This window comes from Asterias amurensis, chromosome 5 (assembly GCF_032118995.1).
Source record: "Asterias amurensis chromosome 5, ASM3211899v1".
NCBI classification, from domain to species: Eukaryota; Metazoa; Echinodermata; class Asteroidea; order Forcipulatida; family Asteriidae; genus Asterias; species Asterias amurensis.
The window spans coordinates 21,167,705-21,189,043 of record NC_092652.1 but is presented as its reverse complement, the minus strand read 5'-3'; the positions used below and the strand labels follow the sequence as shown (position 1 = coordinate 21,189,043).

Sequence of the window (21,339 nt, the reverse complement as noted above, 5' to 3'; positions counted from 1 at the left end):
ATGTGTGTTAGCACTGTATACTCAGTACTTTCCCGAGTCATGTGAAAAAATATCACAGGCATGTTACTCGGGTGGGATTCGAACCCACGACCCTTGCAATTCTAGAGCAGTGTCTTACCAACTAGACTACCGAGGTTGCCCGGCAGCTAGAGGCAGTTCGAATCCTATGTTTTGGCAGCGGGTACCGCAACGATATAATAAATGTTAAATTTGCATCGGGGATAAAGAATATTAATTTTTTTTTTTTTTTTTTTTTTTTTTTACCCATACACCGATGTGTGTTAGCACTGTATACTCAGTACTTTCAATTCTAGAGCAGTGTCTTACCAACTAGACTACCGAGATTGCCCGGCAGCTAGAGGCAGTTCGAATCCTATGTTTTGGCAGCGGGTACCGCAACGATATAATAGATGTTAAATTTGCATCGGGATAAAGAATATTAATTTTTTTTTTTTTTTTTTTTTTTTTTTACCCATACACCGGTGTGTGTTAGCACTGTATACTCAGTACTTTCTCTGAGTACACATCGGTGTATGGGTAAAAAAAAAAAAAAAAATTAATATTCTTTATCCCCGATGCAAATTTAACATCTATTATAAAGAATATCAATAGAAATCAAAACATTAAGAAGGAACACAAAACTTAATGTATTTGTACCCGGACCCTAGCCCGGGATGACCTGGGACCCAACCCCGGGATGATGTCCAGAATCTAAAAATTTAGTTGCAGAATTTCTGTAAAACAAACCTGGATTTCTACCTTGAAAATATGAGAAAATGCATACTGTGATCACCCGATTATGGCAAAGTTGGTAACAGTTGCTGATGTTCAGAATTATTAGTATAATGCCCACAATCTAAGAAATAAGTTATTATTTGTGTTTGGGGTTCAGATTCAAGTACTGGAATCCATTTCTATAGAACTAAAACATTGTTTTGTCTATTACAATGTATAAAGCATAACTTACAAGGAGAAGTGTATGTAAATTAAAAAAGATACCACGTACAGTATTGCACATACATACATTAGTACACTGTACTATAATGCAATTGATTGGAAACTTGACTTCCAACAATACGTATAAATCGACAAAGTTTCCTACATACCATGTCTGCATTGGTCCTTGTTGTACGCACTCCACCAGGGCATAAGTGACCATTATTCACATTGGCCATTTTGAAAATTCACAATCGTGCTGTAACCTCAAAGACTCCTGACTCCTCTGTGAAAAATCCCTCCAGGGATACCCACAAAAGTGTGGTCAGAAGTTACATATCCCTCAGAGTTTTGTTTGTGCTTTTCCTAGTTGGCCTTCTGAACTCCAGTTTGTAAAAAAAAAAAAAAAACTCCAATGTAAAATGATATTCAAGATGATCCTTAATTAGGATGTTCTACACAAAACTGAAAGAGAAGTTTTCGTTTCTCTACCATGTATGTAGTAATGACAATGCCAAATGTATTCAATCCACCATGCACACTGCCATTTCACTGCTCCTCCACCAAATCCAATAGACACTCATCAATAAATCTGCAGATCACAAAGTTGTCCACACTCAACAAATGTAGGGATCAAAGAGAAACTGTTTTGCTCCAGCATGTATACAAACTTAAAACTTTACTCTCCTTAAAAACAAAACCGATGCTCAAAAGCATGCTCTTCCTGTGTGAATAATACGTATCATCGACATCACCAAGCACTGAACGTTAAGACAGGATAATTAGTAGTAGTCGCACTGAATCCAAGCAAGGATTTGTAATCAAACTTAAAACTTACTCAAGGTTTACTCTCCTAAAGACAGTCATGTTCCAAAGCACACTCTTCCTGTGTGAATTACGTACATCGAAATCACCAAGCACCGAACGTTAAACAGGATAGTTAGCCAGTAGTCACACTCATACCGAGAAAGTATTTTTTTCCCTGTCCCCTGTAACTGCTGTCATTAGACAGGATAGTTCGAGCAGTCACACTATATCCAAGCAAGGATTCATCTTCCTTTTTTTTTCCTCGTCCCCTGTAACTGCATTCAGAGACAGGTGCTCGTAATCCCCGTCAGGATCGCTGTCACCGTTTTTTTTTTATTCGCCATCAACGTGTGCTCCGTCATCAATTAATGCAGTAACATGATTAGGACTCTCTCGGCTGAAATTGTCTCTTCACGGCCACATCATTATGTCAATGTTAAGCCGACTGGTTGGGTCGTTCTAAGGAGAGACCCGTTAACTTACACACACATGAGTGGAAGAGACACAATGCATACAGTGTAAAGGAGTTCTATGGCGATATGGTATTACTATTATTATTATTGTGTTATTATCCACTGGGACTCTTACAGGGTTGATTTCAGGAAAGTTGTAACGCTATCTTCAAAATTTTGCAGGGGTGGTGTTTCTTTATAGGTCCCGAGTGTAGAAGCTGACACCACGGAAGGAAAAAATATTAAAAAACCAATACAACATGATTTAAGTTCTCCCCTTTGTTGGTTGCTTTTTAGTCAAAATGCTTTATCACTTTGTGGAGATCAGAATTTAACGAATCCACTAAGGAAGTTGCTGCGACAGATGTCAGCATGATATGTCGCTTTTTTTCTTTCTTTCGTCGCCGTCTGATTAAGCGGATTGTTCCTTGATGTCTCCTTGGCGTTAATCCAATCAGATTTTGCAGCTTTCTCTGTGAAGTGTTTGACTTTCTTCTCACAACTGTGAAGGGTTGCTGATCTCCCTTGTGAATCAACACTGAAAATTAATTTTCTACAGTTGCAACAGTGTTTCTTCTTGACATTCTATTTAACAGTTGTCGTGTCTTCAGCACCGCCTGTTCTCCAATTGTTTAGTCTATAATAGGACTTTTGTGTCCACTCTATACTCCACCAACGCACCCTTGGCTTTATGTTCTCCTTTAAGAATCCTGCCGAGTTACCAACAGAAATGTAAATTAGACAATTGAGCAGCAAGTAATTCTATATAAGTATACACCTCAAGTAGTAAGAGTTGGTTCCAACGCTCTGTAGAACAGACAGATATAGAAAATCCGCTTTTCATAAATTGTCCGGGACTCTGAAGAACAATGAAGCAAATACAGCCTCAATTGTAGTGTGTTTCTGACGACGACCTCACTTTATATTTCTACATACGTCAAATGTCAGAGATCTAGATACTCTACTCATTCCATTCAGGCGAGGATGTCAGAATGAAATTACTTCTCTGCTGCGGCTACTGCATTGATCCCACAGCAAACGAAGCAACTCCCTCCTCCATCAGGAATCTATCATACGTCTAGACTTTGAAGTGCTTTTTAATAACATCAGTCCCTCACAAAAAAAACATACAGGCTGGAATTGAAGCGACAAGAAAATGAAGGAGTTCACACTGCTCACATCGGTGCAAAGTACACAACACCTTGCTACATCCGATACATTCTCACAAAGTGCAACGACGTCGCCGAGATGTGCAGCCCTTGTCAGAAAAGTTTCAGGAGAAGAAACGTTTCTTCAAGACTGCACAAAGCAACAGATGGATGATACGGCGTCCAGTGCATGCTTATCTCATCAATAACTCCACAGGACCCAAATGAGTCTTCAATAAAAAACACACCTGCAAGTCACATTTGAGACAGAGCAATGCTGAACTTGCTGTAACCATGGCAACACATCACCCAAAGAAATCTTGGCGAGTCTTAATCTCCAAGGAGAGGCTTACATTCTCGCTGTTTTCTTCCCCCCTCTCATCAACAAGATATCAGATTCCTTTTTAATATGTTGATCCCTAATCGGTTTTTCTTTGCGGGACTAATAATGCGGAGAGGTTAAAAAGCACCCTCTGTTATCCGATGTGAGGTCTTCATACACTTCTCTTCTCTTTCTTAGTGCCCTCCAACCTCCAGGAGGACAGCCGCTCCGAGCTGATGTCGTTCACACTCTCTGCTGTCTGTCCGAGGGTAGATCTGACCTCCCCATTAGTACCGGGGCAATGATATGCTGTCTCTCAAAGCATCCAGAACGCACACACACACATTCACGCCAAGGGAGACGGCTTTCATCACGTTCGGCTGGCCAAGGATTGTGATCAGTTGCCGCATCCCAGGAGGAAGGCTAGCTTTTCTCAAGTATGTGAGGAAGGGATACTAAAACGATACCCCCTATGTGAGATGCAGCAGCATGAGTCAAAATCCAGTATCCCCTAGAATCGTAAACATTGGTGATTGAATCGGTTCATGTTTCTGAAACTGAACTTTTTTTTTTTTTATTGAAATGGAGGTCTGCTGTGCTGGTCTGCAGTTCCCCCTTAACATAAACGATGACTAATGGAAGGTTTTTTGAACGTTGAAATCCAGTATCACAAAAAAATCATAAACATAGTCATTGAATCAATTTATGTTTCTGAAACTGAACTTTGGGTATTTGAAATGCAAGTCCCAGACTGGAGTCCCCCCTTAACACAGACGATGACTAATACAAGGTGTTTTTTTAACGATGAATGACAACACAAGATTACTGCCCAGGGTAATTCACAGTTCCTTATAATGTAAACAAACACCTGAAATCCAATCTTCCTAATTAGGTACGCCTTTCTTAATGGCAATCCAAGTACTGCTGCGATCATGCATCTGAGTTTCCTGAGGAACTTGGCCGAGGAGACTATAAAAATAAAAATAAAGACAAAGCAGAGAGCAAGGAGACAAAGCATCGAGCTGTGAAGATAAATCAAGTCAGTGTTGGTCTTCCATCTCAACAAACTCTGCAGCGACGACGTCTGTAGTCGATGTCCTCCGTCGACTCGTAGTAATCAAATTTCCATTCCAAGTCATTTCCTTGCCTATTATTTCCACCATCCTAAAAGCCAAATAAATAAATAAAATAGTTGATCGCCCTCTCCCTCATCCTTTTTTGAGGCCGCTTTTTTTCCTCTCTTTTTACTTTTTTTTCCCCTGTGTATTTCTCATTAAACTTAATAATCTTTTAAGAATTTGTGACTTTATGAAACTAAAGAATTGGTAGCCAATTTGAATTAAAATGCTTAGCAGCTACCTTTGTGAAAAAATTTCAAACATAAAAAGGCCCTCATCCTCCCCTTTTTGGAAAAAAAAACCCCGGACGATCACCTGGTATTTATTTTTACTTGGCCCAATGCAATCCCGGCACTTTCTCTGGTGCTGTCTGTGTCTCTCTGGACAAGCAGCGTGTGGTAGCAACCTTAACAAATACGACCCAGTACAAATGGGTGCAGGCAATGTGTCTGTGCATTACTTCCACAGGGTTTCACATCTGTTCAAAATATGGTTTGCCCTCCTCCATTATTCGCGGAAATTGTTAGTGAAAACATTTCTTTCGGCACTAATAAAAGTTTGCTTAGTTATAACTTCTTTAGAAAATGATGTGTCTGAAGTAGTCATTTGAAAGGGAAAGGAATACATGTAAATAAAAGACAAGGTTTGCAATTGTTGTACCGTCAAATAACATGAGTTTGGAGTCCGTTCATTTTATGAACCTAAATATTTTGTTACTTGTCCTCCAGTATCATAACAAGAATCTTTTGTTGAAAATTATAACGCTCACATCCTGTGGTTATTGGCAATTTTGTATTTCCTGTCAGTCTTTTCTCATTCATCATAAATTGTTTTAAACGCAATGGTTACTTCCTTCTTCCTCGATCAAAGTTTGGATTTCTATTAAATGGCTGAGGAGGGTGAGGATGCGCATTATTTATTGTCTGGAATTTGGTTCTTTGTTTGTGGAAAATATTTGTAGTAAGCAAATTGGCTTCCATACAACCTCCGAAAGAAAACACCCTTGCTGTGTGCCCCTTATTTAAAGGTAGGGGTACAGCTTAACAGGGCTGTATGCTTTATTTTTGAAAGGGCAAGGGCAACAAGGCAATTACTCTTTGGCAAGGGCACCCTATGAGGAAATTGTAAATTTCTACTGGAGCATTTCAAGGGCACCAAGGCAATGACAAGGGGCAACGGAGGCAATTGCCTCCGTTGCCTCCGTGAAGTAACAGGCCTGGCTTAATTACCATACAAATTTACATGGTAAGGGGCACTGCAGCTGTGGATGACATCATTTTGAGGAAGGAATGTGGTGTTTGGAGAAAGGGATTTGTAAAAAATTCAGACTGAGAAATGTTTCATGCATGAAGTATTTCTAAGATCGCGCAGTATCTCAAACACAAACACTACCACCTTTCGAATTGAAATTTTCACAGGTTACTTTTATTGTATAAATCTACATTTTCAATGGATTAAAACAATCGGAACGGTTAAACAAATACGTGTATATTATATACTTTGCCTTTAGAGCACCCAAATTCACTGATCGAACAAAATTGTTTTACTTCGCAATTATTTTAACATTGCTATACAAAAAAATAGGCCCCACACAAATAGTAGACAGCTTGAGTTATGTAGGACACAATCTGACACTCTAAGTCAACTCAACAACCCTAACAGTCCAATCTGTTTTCTCTTATATAGGAAGTTTACAAAACACCCCTTTCCTTACAAATTCCTGAGAATTTCTGAGTTGCTATTTTGCTTTTCAAGAAAAAATGTGAAACCGCACCTCATAAACACCCTTAACGAAACAGGTGACACTCTAAGTCAACTCATCAACCAAACAATCCAATCTGTTTTCTCTGATTTTGAAAGATTAAAAAAAACGCCTTTCCTTACAAGTTCCTTAGACATTTCTAAATTGTTATTTTGCTTTTCAAAAACAAATGCAAAGACCGCACCTCATAAATATCCCTTCAAAAACAGGTGAAGCAGAACAAAGCAGGTCTTTCAGTGAGATTCCAAGATAGATGACACTGAGGTTAAACTGTCGCTTCTGCAGGGAGTAATGTTGTGTCTGCACTTGTTTCTCATAATTTCTGTTTAATTATAACTGGGTGGCTTGGGTTCCGTTTTTTGAAAGGGGGACTCTGTTCTCTCTTCTGAGGAAGTCAAAGTTTAACACAAACACAGGACTGATTCCTCAACAGCGATTTTTGGCAAATTGCAGTTAAAAAACACACAAGGACCAGTCAAATATATGTCAAACTAGTCTGGCTGGCTAGTTCAGGCCTGAAACTTTACTCTTGAAGGGGGCACATCAATTTCCCTCTGGTAGGGGGAACTTCTAAGTATGAGGAAAATGTAAGTTGCCATTGGAACCTTGCAGAGGGCACCACAGCACAGAGTGCCATGGTTTATTTTAAGGCCCGCAAGTTGATTGCTTGCCACTGATATATTCGCAAACACCGATTGTTCATATTCCTTCATTCACAAAGTCCCATGCTAATAACAAAGTTGCAAGCAGTGCTGGTTGCAAGGAAACACTAAAATATGGCCCAGTGAAAAAGCTGGCGGAACAGCGAAATGACGATCTAAGCGGTCCTGCTGGCTAGTCACTGAAAAAGTTATGGGCCAACCCTGAGTTCATACATGTTTTTTCTCCCATTAATGTGATCACCTACGATACATGTATAACATTTCCATTTTTATGATTTTGTTGTCCTCTAAAGTTCCGGTTTTGCATGAAATGGCCTCTTCCACATGCAGACCTAATGTAGTAACACCACTGTAACTAGGTTAATAATAATTGGCTTGCATCCCCCACATGCATTTGGGGGAGGCTATCCAGGAAATTACATGCCATTAGCAAGACAAAACATTTCAGTTTCGCCTCGAGTGTCAATGAGCGCAAGGAGAGACTGGGGGAAAACAAAACACAAAGTGATTTTATTTTTCATTCGATAAAAAACATCCGACACAAAGTTATTTCTCTGAGGGCGGTTAGAAACCTCACCCCTCGCAAACTCCCACATGTGTGATTTCAGCACGTTTGGCAATTTTATCCGCAACAATTTACATTTATTACGGGCGACGGCGGGGCCAAGATTTGTTTTCAATCACTCGTGCCCTAAATACAGAGTCGGTGACCCAATCTTCTGAAATGAGTCAGAAAGTGACTTGCGTTGTTTCCTTTTCCCCTCAAGCATTAAAACATGACATTGCTGGATGAATAAACAAATTTCAATTTCAGGCCTGGAATTTGATGGAGGCAGGCCATGGAGGCATGGCCTCTGTTGCCCCAGGTCTTAGCCTTGGTGCCCATCTCAAAACTTTCCAATAGACTTAAAGATTTTCCAATGGAAGTGCCCTCAGGCCTTGAACTTCGCTCTTGAAGGGGCACAGCAATTTTCCTCTAGTAATAATTTAAAATAATTTATGAATATAAAACCATCTCCCAAGAGATGATAAAAACACTACACATGACATTAACCCCATCGGCATAATGAAGGACATGATCAGTATCAATATCCGATGATTTGTTTCAAATGGTGTCAACTTTCAGTGTGATTGACTCCAAACTGAAACAAAAACCAGAGAGCTTCAGTGATAGCTTAGACCATCATCCAATGGGAAAAAAGTACAAGAAGCCAGGGTTGCAGATAGAGGGGTGTATCAGGTTCCTGAATGCAGAGTGTCCAATGGAACAGGACAAAATCTCAGGTTCCTTTAATAACAGTGCTCATTTTAGTAAGATGTTAAATTTGCCTTTTGCTTGTATACAGAGCTATTACTTCTCGCTAACCATAGAAACTCTGTGGTCTAGAAGTAAGACATCTGCTCTTAAAATTGGCAATGGTTGTGGGTTTGAATCCCACCTGAGTAATATGCCTGTGTTTTTGTTTTTTTGTGTGGTTTTTTGTTTAGGTTTTTTTTTTCTTTGGGGGGGGGGGGTATGAAGACTTGGGGAAACAATTATTGTTGTACTACAGTACTTGTTTTTTTTTTGTCATGGTCCACTATTTTCACTATTTAGGGAGTAAATACATATATTGCATTGATGCAATATGCAATTTATGTTTTTGTTAACAGAGCACGTAATGTTTGTATATTTTATTGAGATTTTTGCCCAGAGTATTTCCACGACCAAATTGCAGAAAAATAAATCTTATATTTGCCAACAGGCAGCGCACCAATGTACCCAACATACATTTCTGTATATCATGTACAGTTAACCACACCGACTTAAAAACCCTTGCTGGCAAATCATTGCCGAAAGCAGCAGTTCACTTTGTGTACATTACCAACCGAAGAAATAAGATCTAATCTGTACGTAATATCTTGACAAGGTTGGGGTGACTTTACTGACAGGATATGACTCTATGAGTGTACAGATGGAGCTTTATGTAAGACATATGCCGCGGGGAACGCAACTTCTAGATATTCTAGATGTATGCCACTTGGTATTCTCCAGTTTAAAGGGATTGTACAGCCTTTTAAATCTTGTTTAAACTTTTTTTAAGACACTGCCGTCGATTTCACAAAACTCTTCCTAACGTAAGACTAATATCAGGACCTAGGGTGATCCCAATCCTGCACTGTAGCATGCAGACCTTAAGATTAATCCTAAGTTAAGCTGAGTTACTCGTCATAACTCAAGATAAGACGAGTCCTAACTCTGTTTGAAATCGTGGCCTGGACACTATTGGTAATAGTCAAAGACCAGTCTTCTCACTTGGTGTATCTCAACATATGCATAAAATAACAAACCTGTTAAAATTTGAGCGCAATTGGTCGTTGAAGTTGCGAGATAATAATGAAAGAGTAATCACCCTTGTCACACAAAGTTGTGTGCTTTCAGATGCTTGACTTTGAGACCTCAAAATCTAATTCCGATCTTGAAATCAAATTCGTGGAAAATTACTTCTTTCTCAAAAACTACGTTACTTCAGAGGGAGCCGTTTCTGAAAATGTTTTATACCATCAACCTCTCCCCATTACTCATTATGCTAATAATTATTTTGAGTAACTACCAATAGTGTCCACTGCCTTTAAGTTAAGTTTAAAAAGTTTTCAAACATTTAAAAGAGTGCATAAATCTTGTTGATTAAATAACGAAAAATGTCATTCATTATGCGTAGGTACGTGTCACGGCCAAACAATTATTTATTGTTTGTTACCTGAGGGACAAAATCTATAAATTTTAGTGCAAATTGTAGTTAAAAAATTGCACATATACTTAAGTAGGCTTGAACAAGGAAAGTACCAAAACTTTTTTTAAATAATAAATTGGGGGGGGGGGGTGATAGCATTGTTGATTTTTAATTATTTTGTAATGTACCCCTTATCAAACATGGTCGAGCATTCACTGCGTACAATTAAGGTCTGTTGAACTCTGTGACAATGTATGTTTTTGAAAATCTTGAGATGTGAACAATGGATGATATCATACAGAGAACCTATAATTGGATTTGTTTTTGCTGTTTTATCAGCAAACAGACCCCCCTGCAATCACTTGAAACTTTCATGTGACTTACATTGTATCTTTCTATATAATTTTGCCTATAAATCACACAAATAAAACAAATTATTTAAAAAACCTACTGTTCATTAAATTTTGTGCGTTCCATTTCTTACTGTAGAATACTTGAAAGTATTACAGGGAGGCCAAGGTTAAAGAGTCCTCATTTGCAACACGTGTCTCAGTTACTCAGAAGGGATTAGCGGAATGACGACGTGCCAAAGCGGTCATGTTCCATGAGAGATGATTGAGGGCAAGCACCTGCAATGGGTTTTATACATTCTCTTACATATCGCTGCTAGTGGAGTTCCTAATGATCACTGTGTTCATATATCATGCTGGGTGTTGGCATTCGACAACTCAACCACAGTTAATGTTGTGAAATTTAATGTGTGGCAGCGAATGATGTCCCTTGCATAGCAGAGCAAATTGCAACACAAAATGTATCAGTTGCAACCATAGAGTTATGTAAGAACTAGAGGGCGCACTGGCCTATATACGCGACCCGGCATGCGCGCAGGCGGCCGATTTCTAAGTTGACAAAACAGGCATTGCTTAGCGTGTGTTTGTGCAACCATTTTGTAAGTTGAAAAAACAGCATCGCGTAGCGTTCAATAAACACAAACTCTAACGTGTGTTTCATATTCAACGTGCGTACAGAATGGCGCGCGCGTGTCTCCTTGCGTTCCCGTCACAAGAAGCATCACCAGTGCGCCCTCTAGTTCTTATATATAACTCTATGGTTGCAACTCCAAGTCACCATTCGCATACTCAATAAAGCATTCAGTGTTCACAAAATATGTTACTGGACACTAATGATAAGTAATCAAATATATTTACCATAATACTTACTTGGTAATAAGCAACCAAGAGCTGTTGATGTTATAAAAGGCTGAAGAATTGTAGTTTGTGAAAAAGAGGTAATTTCTCACTCAACTATTAAAAGACCTCGGATCTCATGCTGGGTGTTGGCATTTGACCATAGTTAATGTTGTAAAATTTAATGTGTGGAATTTGATGTCCGATTAATATTAACCCTTTCAGGCACCATTTATATAAGGTGATCAATTGATCATTTGTTTGAACACATTGTGTATTTGGGAAGGTATTTCTTTTGACAAATGGCAACCCCCCCCCCCCTCCGAAAAAAAATAATAATAATAAAAATAAATAAATAACTAATTAATTAAATAAATTGGTCACAATACTCATCTATAGCATTTTTATACCAAGAGTAATTTTTCCCATTCTGAAATCTGTCGACTTATGAAAGAGTTGTAATAGTTTAGTACTCCACAGCTTTTATATAGCCCCTAACACAATGTCTTGTCAAAGCACTTTACAAGGAAAATCAATGCAAATTACTGTAAACGGTTTCAATTTAATAAGGAGAAATTGATTTTTTAATTGTTCACTAATTCTAAAAGTCAATGTTTCCATTTTTTTCACCATCTGTCGTTCACCTGGGCTCTTCAATAAGAATACATAATGTTATACACAAACACCACATGTAATTTTAATAATTGAATGGCAATGATCCAACACAAAAAGACACAATGAATGTACTCCAAAAAAAAATTGTCCAAAACTAAATTCAACATCACGCCTCGAAATAACCCACAGCATTCACAGCAATGGGAGACTTTTGGGACGCTTGATGGCAGCAGACTTACCAGGTAAAATCCATTGTTCTCGATCATGTGCAGACGCTCAGAGCTCGTAAACAATGGAAATGTACCTGGTAAGTCTGCTGCCACCTAGCGTCCCAAAGTCTCCTAATTGCAGTGCGCCCTGTGCTTATAAATGCTGTAGTGCTCTTTGCAAAGTTATTCAAAGAAGTGCCCCTTATCAGAGGAAAGTTGCTGTGCCCCTTCAAGAACGAAATTCAACGCCAGCAACATACACGATAATTACTTAAAATTGTGTGTTCCCGCCAACAGAAAATCATCTCCATTAATATTCTATTGTTAAACAGATGTACAAATAAATAAGCAGACATACAAGTAAACAAACATCAATATCTTTCATCATCAACTGTAAAGCCACATGGCAAAAAGATCCTGAAACATGAATACAATTATTAGACCTATTAATCTAATGTACTAAAGAATATGAAATAACTTTATAACTTTAAGTGTAGAACGATTTGAGATTATGAGGAAAGTAAAGCCAAGTTCAGCACTGTTCAAATGATATACTGCCCTCTGTTGAAAAGAATATTTTGATACAAACTTTCACAAGTCTACACCACAAGAGGGCCCTGTTTAAGTTTAGGGTCAGATCCAAGTTGGGGGCTGCAGAGACTGTTACTAAGGATGTCCTATATTTCAATGCATGATGACGTGGCCATCGAGCAGTAGCCATAGCTTTAGACACAGGCTAAGCACAGATTATTTTCATAATTGTATCCTAGGTCCTTCACGCAATAACTTAAGGCTGACTGTACAGTCAGACTTTGAAGTTGACTGTACAAGTCTTGCTCGTATTGAAAATGAGAAAACAGTTCATACAAAGACTGTAAAAATTCTATTAAATAAAATCAGGTTGCTTAAGAAACCCTAATTGCCGATCAAGCCTGTCTTTGTGCTACAATTGCATAGTTTAGTGATAACATGAATAACAGTTACATCCATGTCCATAAGTGCATGAGAAGAAATCACACATGGTGCCGAGTCAAGCCACTCAGGTCATGTACCTGTCGCTGAAAATAGCACGACACTTGCACACTCTATTCTCCCTTATCCTCAGGTCGACCTACGATTTTCTTGCGCCCGCAACAAACCGTCCGCAACGCGCAGACAAAATAATTATGCACAGGTCACAACAACTGAGAAATCGTGCGCCTGCGATTGGTTCCCGACTGTCGGAATCACATCGTTCAAGTTGAAATTGTTCTACTCTTGCGAATGTTAAGTGTTTAGAGCAGTGACTGTTTCAGGTTGTCTTAAAATCATCGCATTTACGCTCAGGTTGTAAATAATCGCAAAAGGTCGACCTAGGGCACAGCACTTTTGTGACCTAGGGTAACTTTTCAAAAGATCATCACAAAGGGCACCACACCACACCAAACCTAAGCAAATAAAAAAATCATGGTTTCTTACCGTGTTAGCCACTTCCAAAAAGTTGCCGGTCGAGGAGTTGGCGCTCTCCATGAGCTTCTGAAGGAAGGCTCCTGGCTCTGGGCTCATGTCCCTCGCCCCTGAATCTCGCTCCCAACTCTCTCTTGCTGCTGAGGAAGCTATGAATGAAGTTTGAGAGATAACGAGTTAGAGTCAACTCTCGATAAAATGTTTTCATTAATGCTTTATCCAAACAGTGACAGAAGAGGGGCATTACTCTTTAGCAGTTTTTCTCTTTGGGAGTAAACAATCATGCATTGTGAAGTTCTTTGTTTAAACACTTATCTTAAAATCTTAGGCTCGGGCCTAATTTCATTGATCGAGACAAGTGCATGATAATTATCTGTTTGAAAGCAACCATTCCCCCCCCCCATACACAACCACCAGTTAATTTAAAACATCCATCCAAAACATACTACATTATTTTGCGGTGAATAATATAACAGATCTACTAGTGACTCAAGTGATTGTGTCAAAATTTGTATAGTTTGATCAACAGAGGGCGCTATGTATTTCAATCAGTCTAGAAATAGTCCAAGGGAAGATCCTGTGCTCCTTCACATCAGATGTTAAATTAGGAATGTCTAACTGACACCGACACTGACATTTACTTGAGATAATAAAGAATACAATCAAAATGAATTTACTTGCGCAATTTCTGAGATAAGTTTTTATTTCTCCATTAAACAAACAAACCAAAAATCAGAATCCCACTCACCTAGACTGTTATCACTATTGGGCCACGACCCGTACTTGTTTAAATTCTGCGGTAAATTGGGATCACTGCCCATGCCCACTGACCCCTGACCCTCCAGTTTGGCGTCCAGCTCCCCGAGGCTCGGATGTGACGAGAGGCCGCTGTCCTGTTTGGCCAGGGAGCTGATCTCCCCTTTGAGTTTCCGCTGGCAGCTGATGAACTCTTGGCAGGAGATCCGGCCCGTCTCGCCAGCTCCTAGCTGCTCCATGATGTCCTGGACAGCCTCCTCCATGTTCAGCTCTCGACAGACGGCGAGGAGATCGTGTCTGAAAAGAGCGAAATAAAGGAAGATTTGTTTGAAAATAGTTTCGATGGAAATCTTTAAACAAATAAAAATTAAACAAAATATAATCAGAGGACAGAAGGAGCTTCATCGGGATGAGGCCAGCTTATCCTGTTACCGCCCTCGCATGCCATCAAGTAATACCCAACTCCAAGTTAATCTACAAGGCAGCATCTAGCAACAGAATCCAGGGGTAGATTTCACAAAGAGTAAGGACTAGTCCTAGGAGATATTAAAAGAAGTTAGGCTAGTCTTAAGTTACAACGAGTAACTCATCCTAACTCAAGAAATACTAAGTCTTAACTCTTTGTGAAATCCACCCCAGCATTCCCCTGAAGATGATCAGAGCATACTGAGTGAAATGTGGAGTTGTCAGCCACCATTTCTTTTCAGAACCAACACTACTCAAAAGAGACTTCCACCGTACACATGATGCTACCACAAACCTCACCTAAACAATATGCTTACTAGAATAAGGTTACCAGCCAAAGTATCATGTTACGTGTGAAATCTTAAACTGGTATCCTGCTCATTTCTGCTAGGCAAAAAGTTTGTGCACAATTTTGTTTCTGTCTGCTAAGCAACTCTATAAAAATTGGGCCCAGTGGATCAGTGAAACATTTATATCCAGCAAATTTAAAATAGACATTTAGTTTTCGTGATACCACAAAAAAATTAGGTGGTCATACTTCTGCTTAATGAATTACGTACCAAAAGTAATCAAGAGTCAAGACTTAAGATTCAAGGTTCATAATTGATGGTTGATATCCCAGATGGCTTTACTACCCATGACGACATCATCCATTAACTCTTTCAGTGTCAAGGTCGTACTATTTTATTTGTATCAAAAGTGCCAATATCATATATTGTTCAATTGATTTTATGTATTCTAAAAGTCTACCTGAACAAGCTGGGCATTTTAGGCTCAAAACGCGAAGAAGAAAAAAAACAGGCACTGTAAAAAGTTAAAATGTTTTGGGCTACTGCCAAAATACCTCAAACCAAAAGTTCTGTCAATCAACTTTGCAGTTGTACACAGGAACTCTCTTTAAATGGCACCCTTAGCTTCATCCTGGGATGCCATTTACCCCCCAGGTTGACGAAACACTTCATCACAGCAGATGACTGTAGAGTTATGACAACATGCCCAAACAATGTCTAATAACTGTCTCTACTTTTATTCCTACATGTAGGTAACCTTCATTGTGGGTTTGATTTCAACAGTGGTTTAGATCCAAAGCTTTGACAAAAGCAATAGCCATATATTGAGAGTTGCGACAACTTGCGATGAGAACTTAGAAACCATTTTGTATCAAAAAATAAACCGCAATGGCAAATACTTGGTCCCAGACTAGTGTCTTTTAGGTTAATAATAATAATAATAAGACTTGTAATGCGCACACGCATATCCACCCTGCTGGTTGTTCAAGGCGCAGTAAAACCACAAACAGGTTGTGCTGCATTTGGACGAAAAATGGCGTCCGGCAACCAAGTGACAAAAGAAAATGGCCCACCCCTCCAAAGTATGCTGTAACTCTCTCAATGTACAGCTCTGACATAAGCCATTGTCACTGTCAGTTAACTGAAACCCCAGCCATTTTCGTTGCCGTGGAAATAATGAAAAGTGACAATTTGTGGCGTATTGCAAACAGGGAACACATCAACCTTTGTTCTAGATGATGGAAGATGATGGTAGGCTGGGTGTTGTGACATTTCCTGCTGCTGCTGCAATGCATTACATTTACATACTTGTTCATGTATTCATTCATTTCACAGTTGGGTTAAGTTTTATCAAATTTTTTTTCAAATTTGATCAAATTTTTTTTAATTTATGCATTCATGCCTACAGTTTCTTCTCCTTGTTAAGTCAGAGTTTGTTGTCTTTTGTAATTTTTAACAATAATGAATGTAAACACGCCAATTTAAGTCTTTTTAACTTCTGTCGTGTATTTTTGATATTTTTAATAAACCTCAATGAATTGAAACTGAATTGAATTGGATTTCACAGGTAAAAATTCAAGACAGACAATAAGAACAGTAAAGAAAACAAAAACATGCACATACAATTGGGGGAGAGAGAACACAAAGTAGCACCCCTGATGGATTATAAATAAGTAAACAAGTAAACTAAATTACCATCGAGTTAATCTCCTGATGCCACAATTTAAGAGGAACAATATAAAAGGACATTACAGATGGACATTATTAAAACATGGTTTACATAAATATAGAACTCCCTACAAGCAGTATAGTATAGTACAGACTGAACTTATTTTTGCACACTGGATGCCAATATTGAGAAGCAAATGGTGACTTTTGAGTAGCAACTGATACAGCTTGTGTAGCATTTTGCTCTGCTATACAAAGGAATATGTTCACTGTCAATGTGTCTATGAAATGCTTGACGGTGGATTCTGTTTTATGAGCCGATTATACACCAATCTGTTGACCAAAGAAGCCACATTATGGCAGCACAAAATGCCTCCATAACTGTTGAGGTATCACTTTAAAACAATGAAACCGGGGAATTTGAGTTGAATTACACACAGATGTGCACCAGCCCGAAGCTGGAAGTAGTCTCTTCCCATCCATGGTGGCACAAAGCCTGAGCGTGCGACCAGTGCGTGTGTAAATGATGTTCCAAGTATTGACTTACCAACAATGATAAGGGTCTTCTTGAAATGATATCAACAATACATTGCAATTAGATTGCCCCCCTCCGGATTATACGATACTGTAACCAAATAGCATTATAATGAATGTTGAAAATTGTAAATCCACATGGCAGAGTTTGACTGGTTGTGGTCGACCGCCCATATTATATTCAACCTCTTGAAACAATCAGCCCCTACTCAGACGAGACTGTGTCTCAAGCGACCCTTGTAAGTCATGATCATCCATCTATAATGACCTGAGCAGGTTGAAGCCAGGGGAGCCATCAGCCACTGGCTCAATGCTCCTCACGTGTGAAAAAAAAAAGGAAAAAAAAAGAGAGAGAGAAAACAAATGTCGGCAATGGCGTTGACCGATTCTGACCAGGTGAAAAGGGTTCCCCCACACCTCATCATTTATTAACGGGGCAATCACTAAAAGTAGGGGAGGGGTTGGTTCATTAAGGGTGTGAATGCATATCACACAAGGAGGTGAGGCTGGTTATGAATTGATGTGTAGCAGGGGAAACACAGATGCTTTAAGGGAAGGTACATGTTTGGTAATTACTCAAAACAAATATTAACTTAAAAACTGACTTGGTAACGAGCATTGGAGAGCTGTTGATAATATAAAACATTGTGGCAAACGACTCCCTCTGAAGTAACGTAGTTTTTGCGAAAGAGGTAATTTATCACTAAAATGTAAGACTTCTAGCTAGAAGTCTTTTATTCTTATCTGAAAGCACACAAATTCTTCCAACAAGGGTGTTTTTTCTTTCATCATTTTCTCGCAACTTTGATGACCAGTTGAACCCAAATTTTCACAGGCTTGTTATTTTTAGGTTATGATGGGATACACCGAGTGAGAAGACTGGTCTTTGACAATTACCAAACGTGTACCCTCCCTTTTAAGGAGACGTTACAAAATAAAACAAGTGCCAAAATATTTCACAAGGAGGTGAGGCCAGTATGAATTGATGTGTACTTGGAAAATAATACCAGCGCCAAAATATCTCACAGGGAGATAAGGCTGGTATGAATTGATGTGTACCAGGAAAATAATACCAGTGCCAAAATATCTCACAAGGAGGTAAGGCCAGTATGAATTGGTGCGTACCTGGGAAAAACAGATGCTTAACGGAGAAGTTACAAAACAATACCAGCATTGACCAAAAAATCATACAGCAGTAGCCTTGCAAAATAAATCAGCGTAGCAAAATACATGTAAATCTTTGAGAGGGCACGGCCATTTTCATTTTGCAAAAATGAACCCCCCTCCCCTCCCTTACTTGATTTCAAACTATGACAAACAAGTTATTGACTGTAAAGCCAAACTCTAGAAATTGTGGGAGGAAAGCAACCGACACACAGAGGCTACACTGATAAAAATGACCCTCCATTTCAACAATTCATTTTACTGCTCCTTTGTCAACCATTTTAATTTTATGTAAGTGAGGTAAATTTTGCATTTGAAAATTTTGCATTTAAAAATATTAGTCGGTACTGGATCAGAAGGGATTTTTTATCTTTTGAGAAATGGCAACGTTAAATTCCTAAACGACAACATATTGCCCAAAACAAAACCATTGTTTACCAAATACACCATTTTTAACCCTGGCACTGGCACTGAGATGTGATAACAAAACAGCAGACAAAGAAAAATTCAAACACAAAAAGTCAAAACATTAAATTCACTTTGACTCACTCAAAACAAACTTGAGTGATTACTATCCAATTACATACTATAATTTCCAAGTTGCTGTCAATAAATAATTTACGCTTATCAGGTTCCAGCAGGCTTTTAAAAGAAAACACTACTCACAAATTGGACTTCATTGGCACAGAAACCCAAACAAGGGGCTTGGAATTGTGTAACAATCGAATCAAGAGCATACATCCCCCCGCCGGTGCACCGCAAAGCACTTCTAAAATGCACCTCCACAAGCGTAAAAATATGGGTTAATAGAATTAGTAATGGGCAGTTTGACAACAAGATGGGGGCCATGTATCGGTCTGCTGATCTTGTAGCGGGGAAACGGGGAAGAAAAGTGCAATCCACTTCATGACTTGAACTCCTTCGTGTGGGAGAGGGGGGGGGGGGGATTCTAAAATGCATATTTCATTTTAATAAAACCAGGTGGACAATGGACAATGACTTATATAACACACAGTGCGGTTTGCACTCCTAAAGTTGGAAGGTGGGGGGGGGGGGTGATCCTGAAATTCATATTTAATTTTGATGAAATGAGGTGGACAGGATTTGCTTACAATGACTTGTAAACACAGTGGATGTTATTACCCTCTATGCAACGTCTTTTGTCATATTGTATTCTCTACGGTGTTATGCCACGGAGGAGGGGAAAGGGGAGAGAGGGATCCATCAGGCGGAAACACTGGCTTGTCTGCTGTGTAGTACCATCACAATATGAAATAAAAATCAGACACCGGTGTGCAAACACACAATGTAATGTTATTAAGAAACTACGGCGACTTTGGTTACCCGCATAAAATGTATCTGGGTCTTTCTTTCTCTTGGCCGGAGTTCCAATTTTCTGAATTGCGATGAATATTTATGGGCAGCGCATTCAATCTTTAGGGGGAATAAATGTTGGTGTTTTTTTACATACCTTGATTGTGTTTATACAGTAGGCTCTATCTAGTGTTACACACATGGGTATTAAATCTCTGATTCTGTTTGACTTTATGAATTCAGAAACTTCAATTGAACTGATTTGTTGTATGGTGAAGAGCTTGAGGCTGCTCTACACACATTGGCCTACTTTATACAAAAACACCCTCTTCAAAAGAACTTAGTTAAAACATTTATGGCAATAACAACAGGTTTTCGTTTATGTATAAAGCCTCCTCTCAATTCTTCTCCCATAAGAAATCAAGCCTCTTTTTTCAATTTTTTCTCTCTCACAAAAATGGAAAATAGATCTTTGATTTGTGACCGGAACTGTGTCAGACGCTGTTACTGTTCAACTCAAGTCATCAAATAATACAAATAAAAACCAATGAGGTCCTTGATTTGGTTTGTGTTCGTGTACAACACCAATGGGGATGTTGAAGTCCAAACAATAGAAGTCTTGATTAGTGACAATCATTGTGTTCATGTACGCCACTTGACCCTTTCATGCACCATTTATTTTAGTAATAAATTTGTCATGGACACATACATTATTGATTAGGTTTTTTTTCTTCAAATGGTGACCCCTGCAAATCAGGTGACAATATTACCTCAAAAGTCCTCTTTCTCGTTCTGAAAACTGTGAGGCAGTGCAATCTTTATTTTTCGTTTTACATCTGTTTTTCTGGAGGGATTTAAACTGGTCGCTAGTGACAGTCAGTGCATGAAAGAGTTTTAAAAAAAACCTAAACTGTTTGCACTTAGCCAGACGGACCCCTCAACTTGGACCCCTCAACTCTCACTTGTCCATCGGAACACCCTTAAAGTAAAGAACACTGTCATTCAGCTGCTGCTTTAAGACCACATCCCAGAGGTTATCAACTCCTCATCAATCCCTAAACTGCATACAGGAGACAATCAGGTTCCGTCAAGACATTGACGATGAGCTCCCAAGAAAGCGAACAAAGAGCCCCGGTGTTCTGTCTCCTCGTCGCATATTAATGGCAAATCACCTGAAGCTTACATTTGCATCCTCTTTCCTCCCAGTCTTGCCCCCTGTGAATCCATCTGCTTTGTTTTCTCAGTTTTCTTAAGGGGGCTTTCTTGGCAAATCCCTGAGATATCTTTTGGGACAGATGCGCCACCTGTTTAAAGTGCTGGGATGGCCAGAGTTTACCATTTTAGCGATTCAATGAATGAGAAGATGTTTTAAAGATGGTTAATAGTGTCAACTCCTTTGGGAAGAGGTAGGCCTACTTAGAGATGAGGCTCTTTCAGTGACAAAAGTGTGGATGAGTACGTTATATTTACCCAAGAGTGCTTCAAATTGGTTCAATTTGGAACCCAAAAAAATAAATATTTGCAAAAAATTGTATTTTTCTCTTTCAGAATACTCTCTAGATTTGTCAATAAATAGAATTTATTTTTTTTTGTTAAAAAGGTACATTGAGATCATTTTAGTAGGTTTCTTTTGTCATAAAATTGTCCTTCTTCTAAAACTATTTTAAAATTCATATTTTATGCCAAATATGACTACATATTTTAACTTAATAAATATACTGTATAAAATCATGATTTTTACCCACAATGGTCTCTTTAAAACAAAAGCAA

At 38.8% G+C, this 21,339-nt stretch overlaps 1 protein-coding gene across 2 annotated transcripts in view; it reads right to left on the bottom strand.

Annotated features, from left to right (window-relative positions):
* Positions 1-21,339, bottom strand: part of LOC139937043 (colorectal mutant cancer protein-like) — a 114,837-nt gene that overhangs the window by 70,542 nt on the left and 22,956 nt on the right. The window contains exons 2-3 of one of the 2 annotated variants that reach the window (XM_071932005.1): positions 14,127-14,431; positions 13,391-13,527 (exon numbers count right to left, since the gene is read on the bottom strand). In XM_071932005.1, coding sequence (XP_071788106.1) covers positions 13,391-13,527; positions 14,127-14,431 — 442 coding nt within the window. Of the gene's footprint in view, positions 1-1,106; positions 1,261-13,390; positions 13,528-14,126; positions 14,432-21,339 lie in introns of those variants that run through there. The other variant, XM_071932009.1, reaches the window with a different exon arrangement.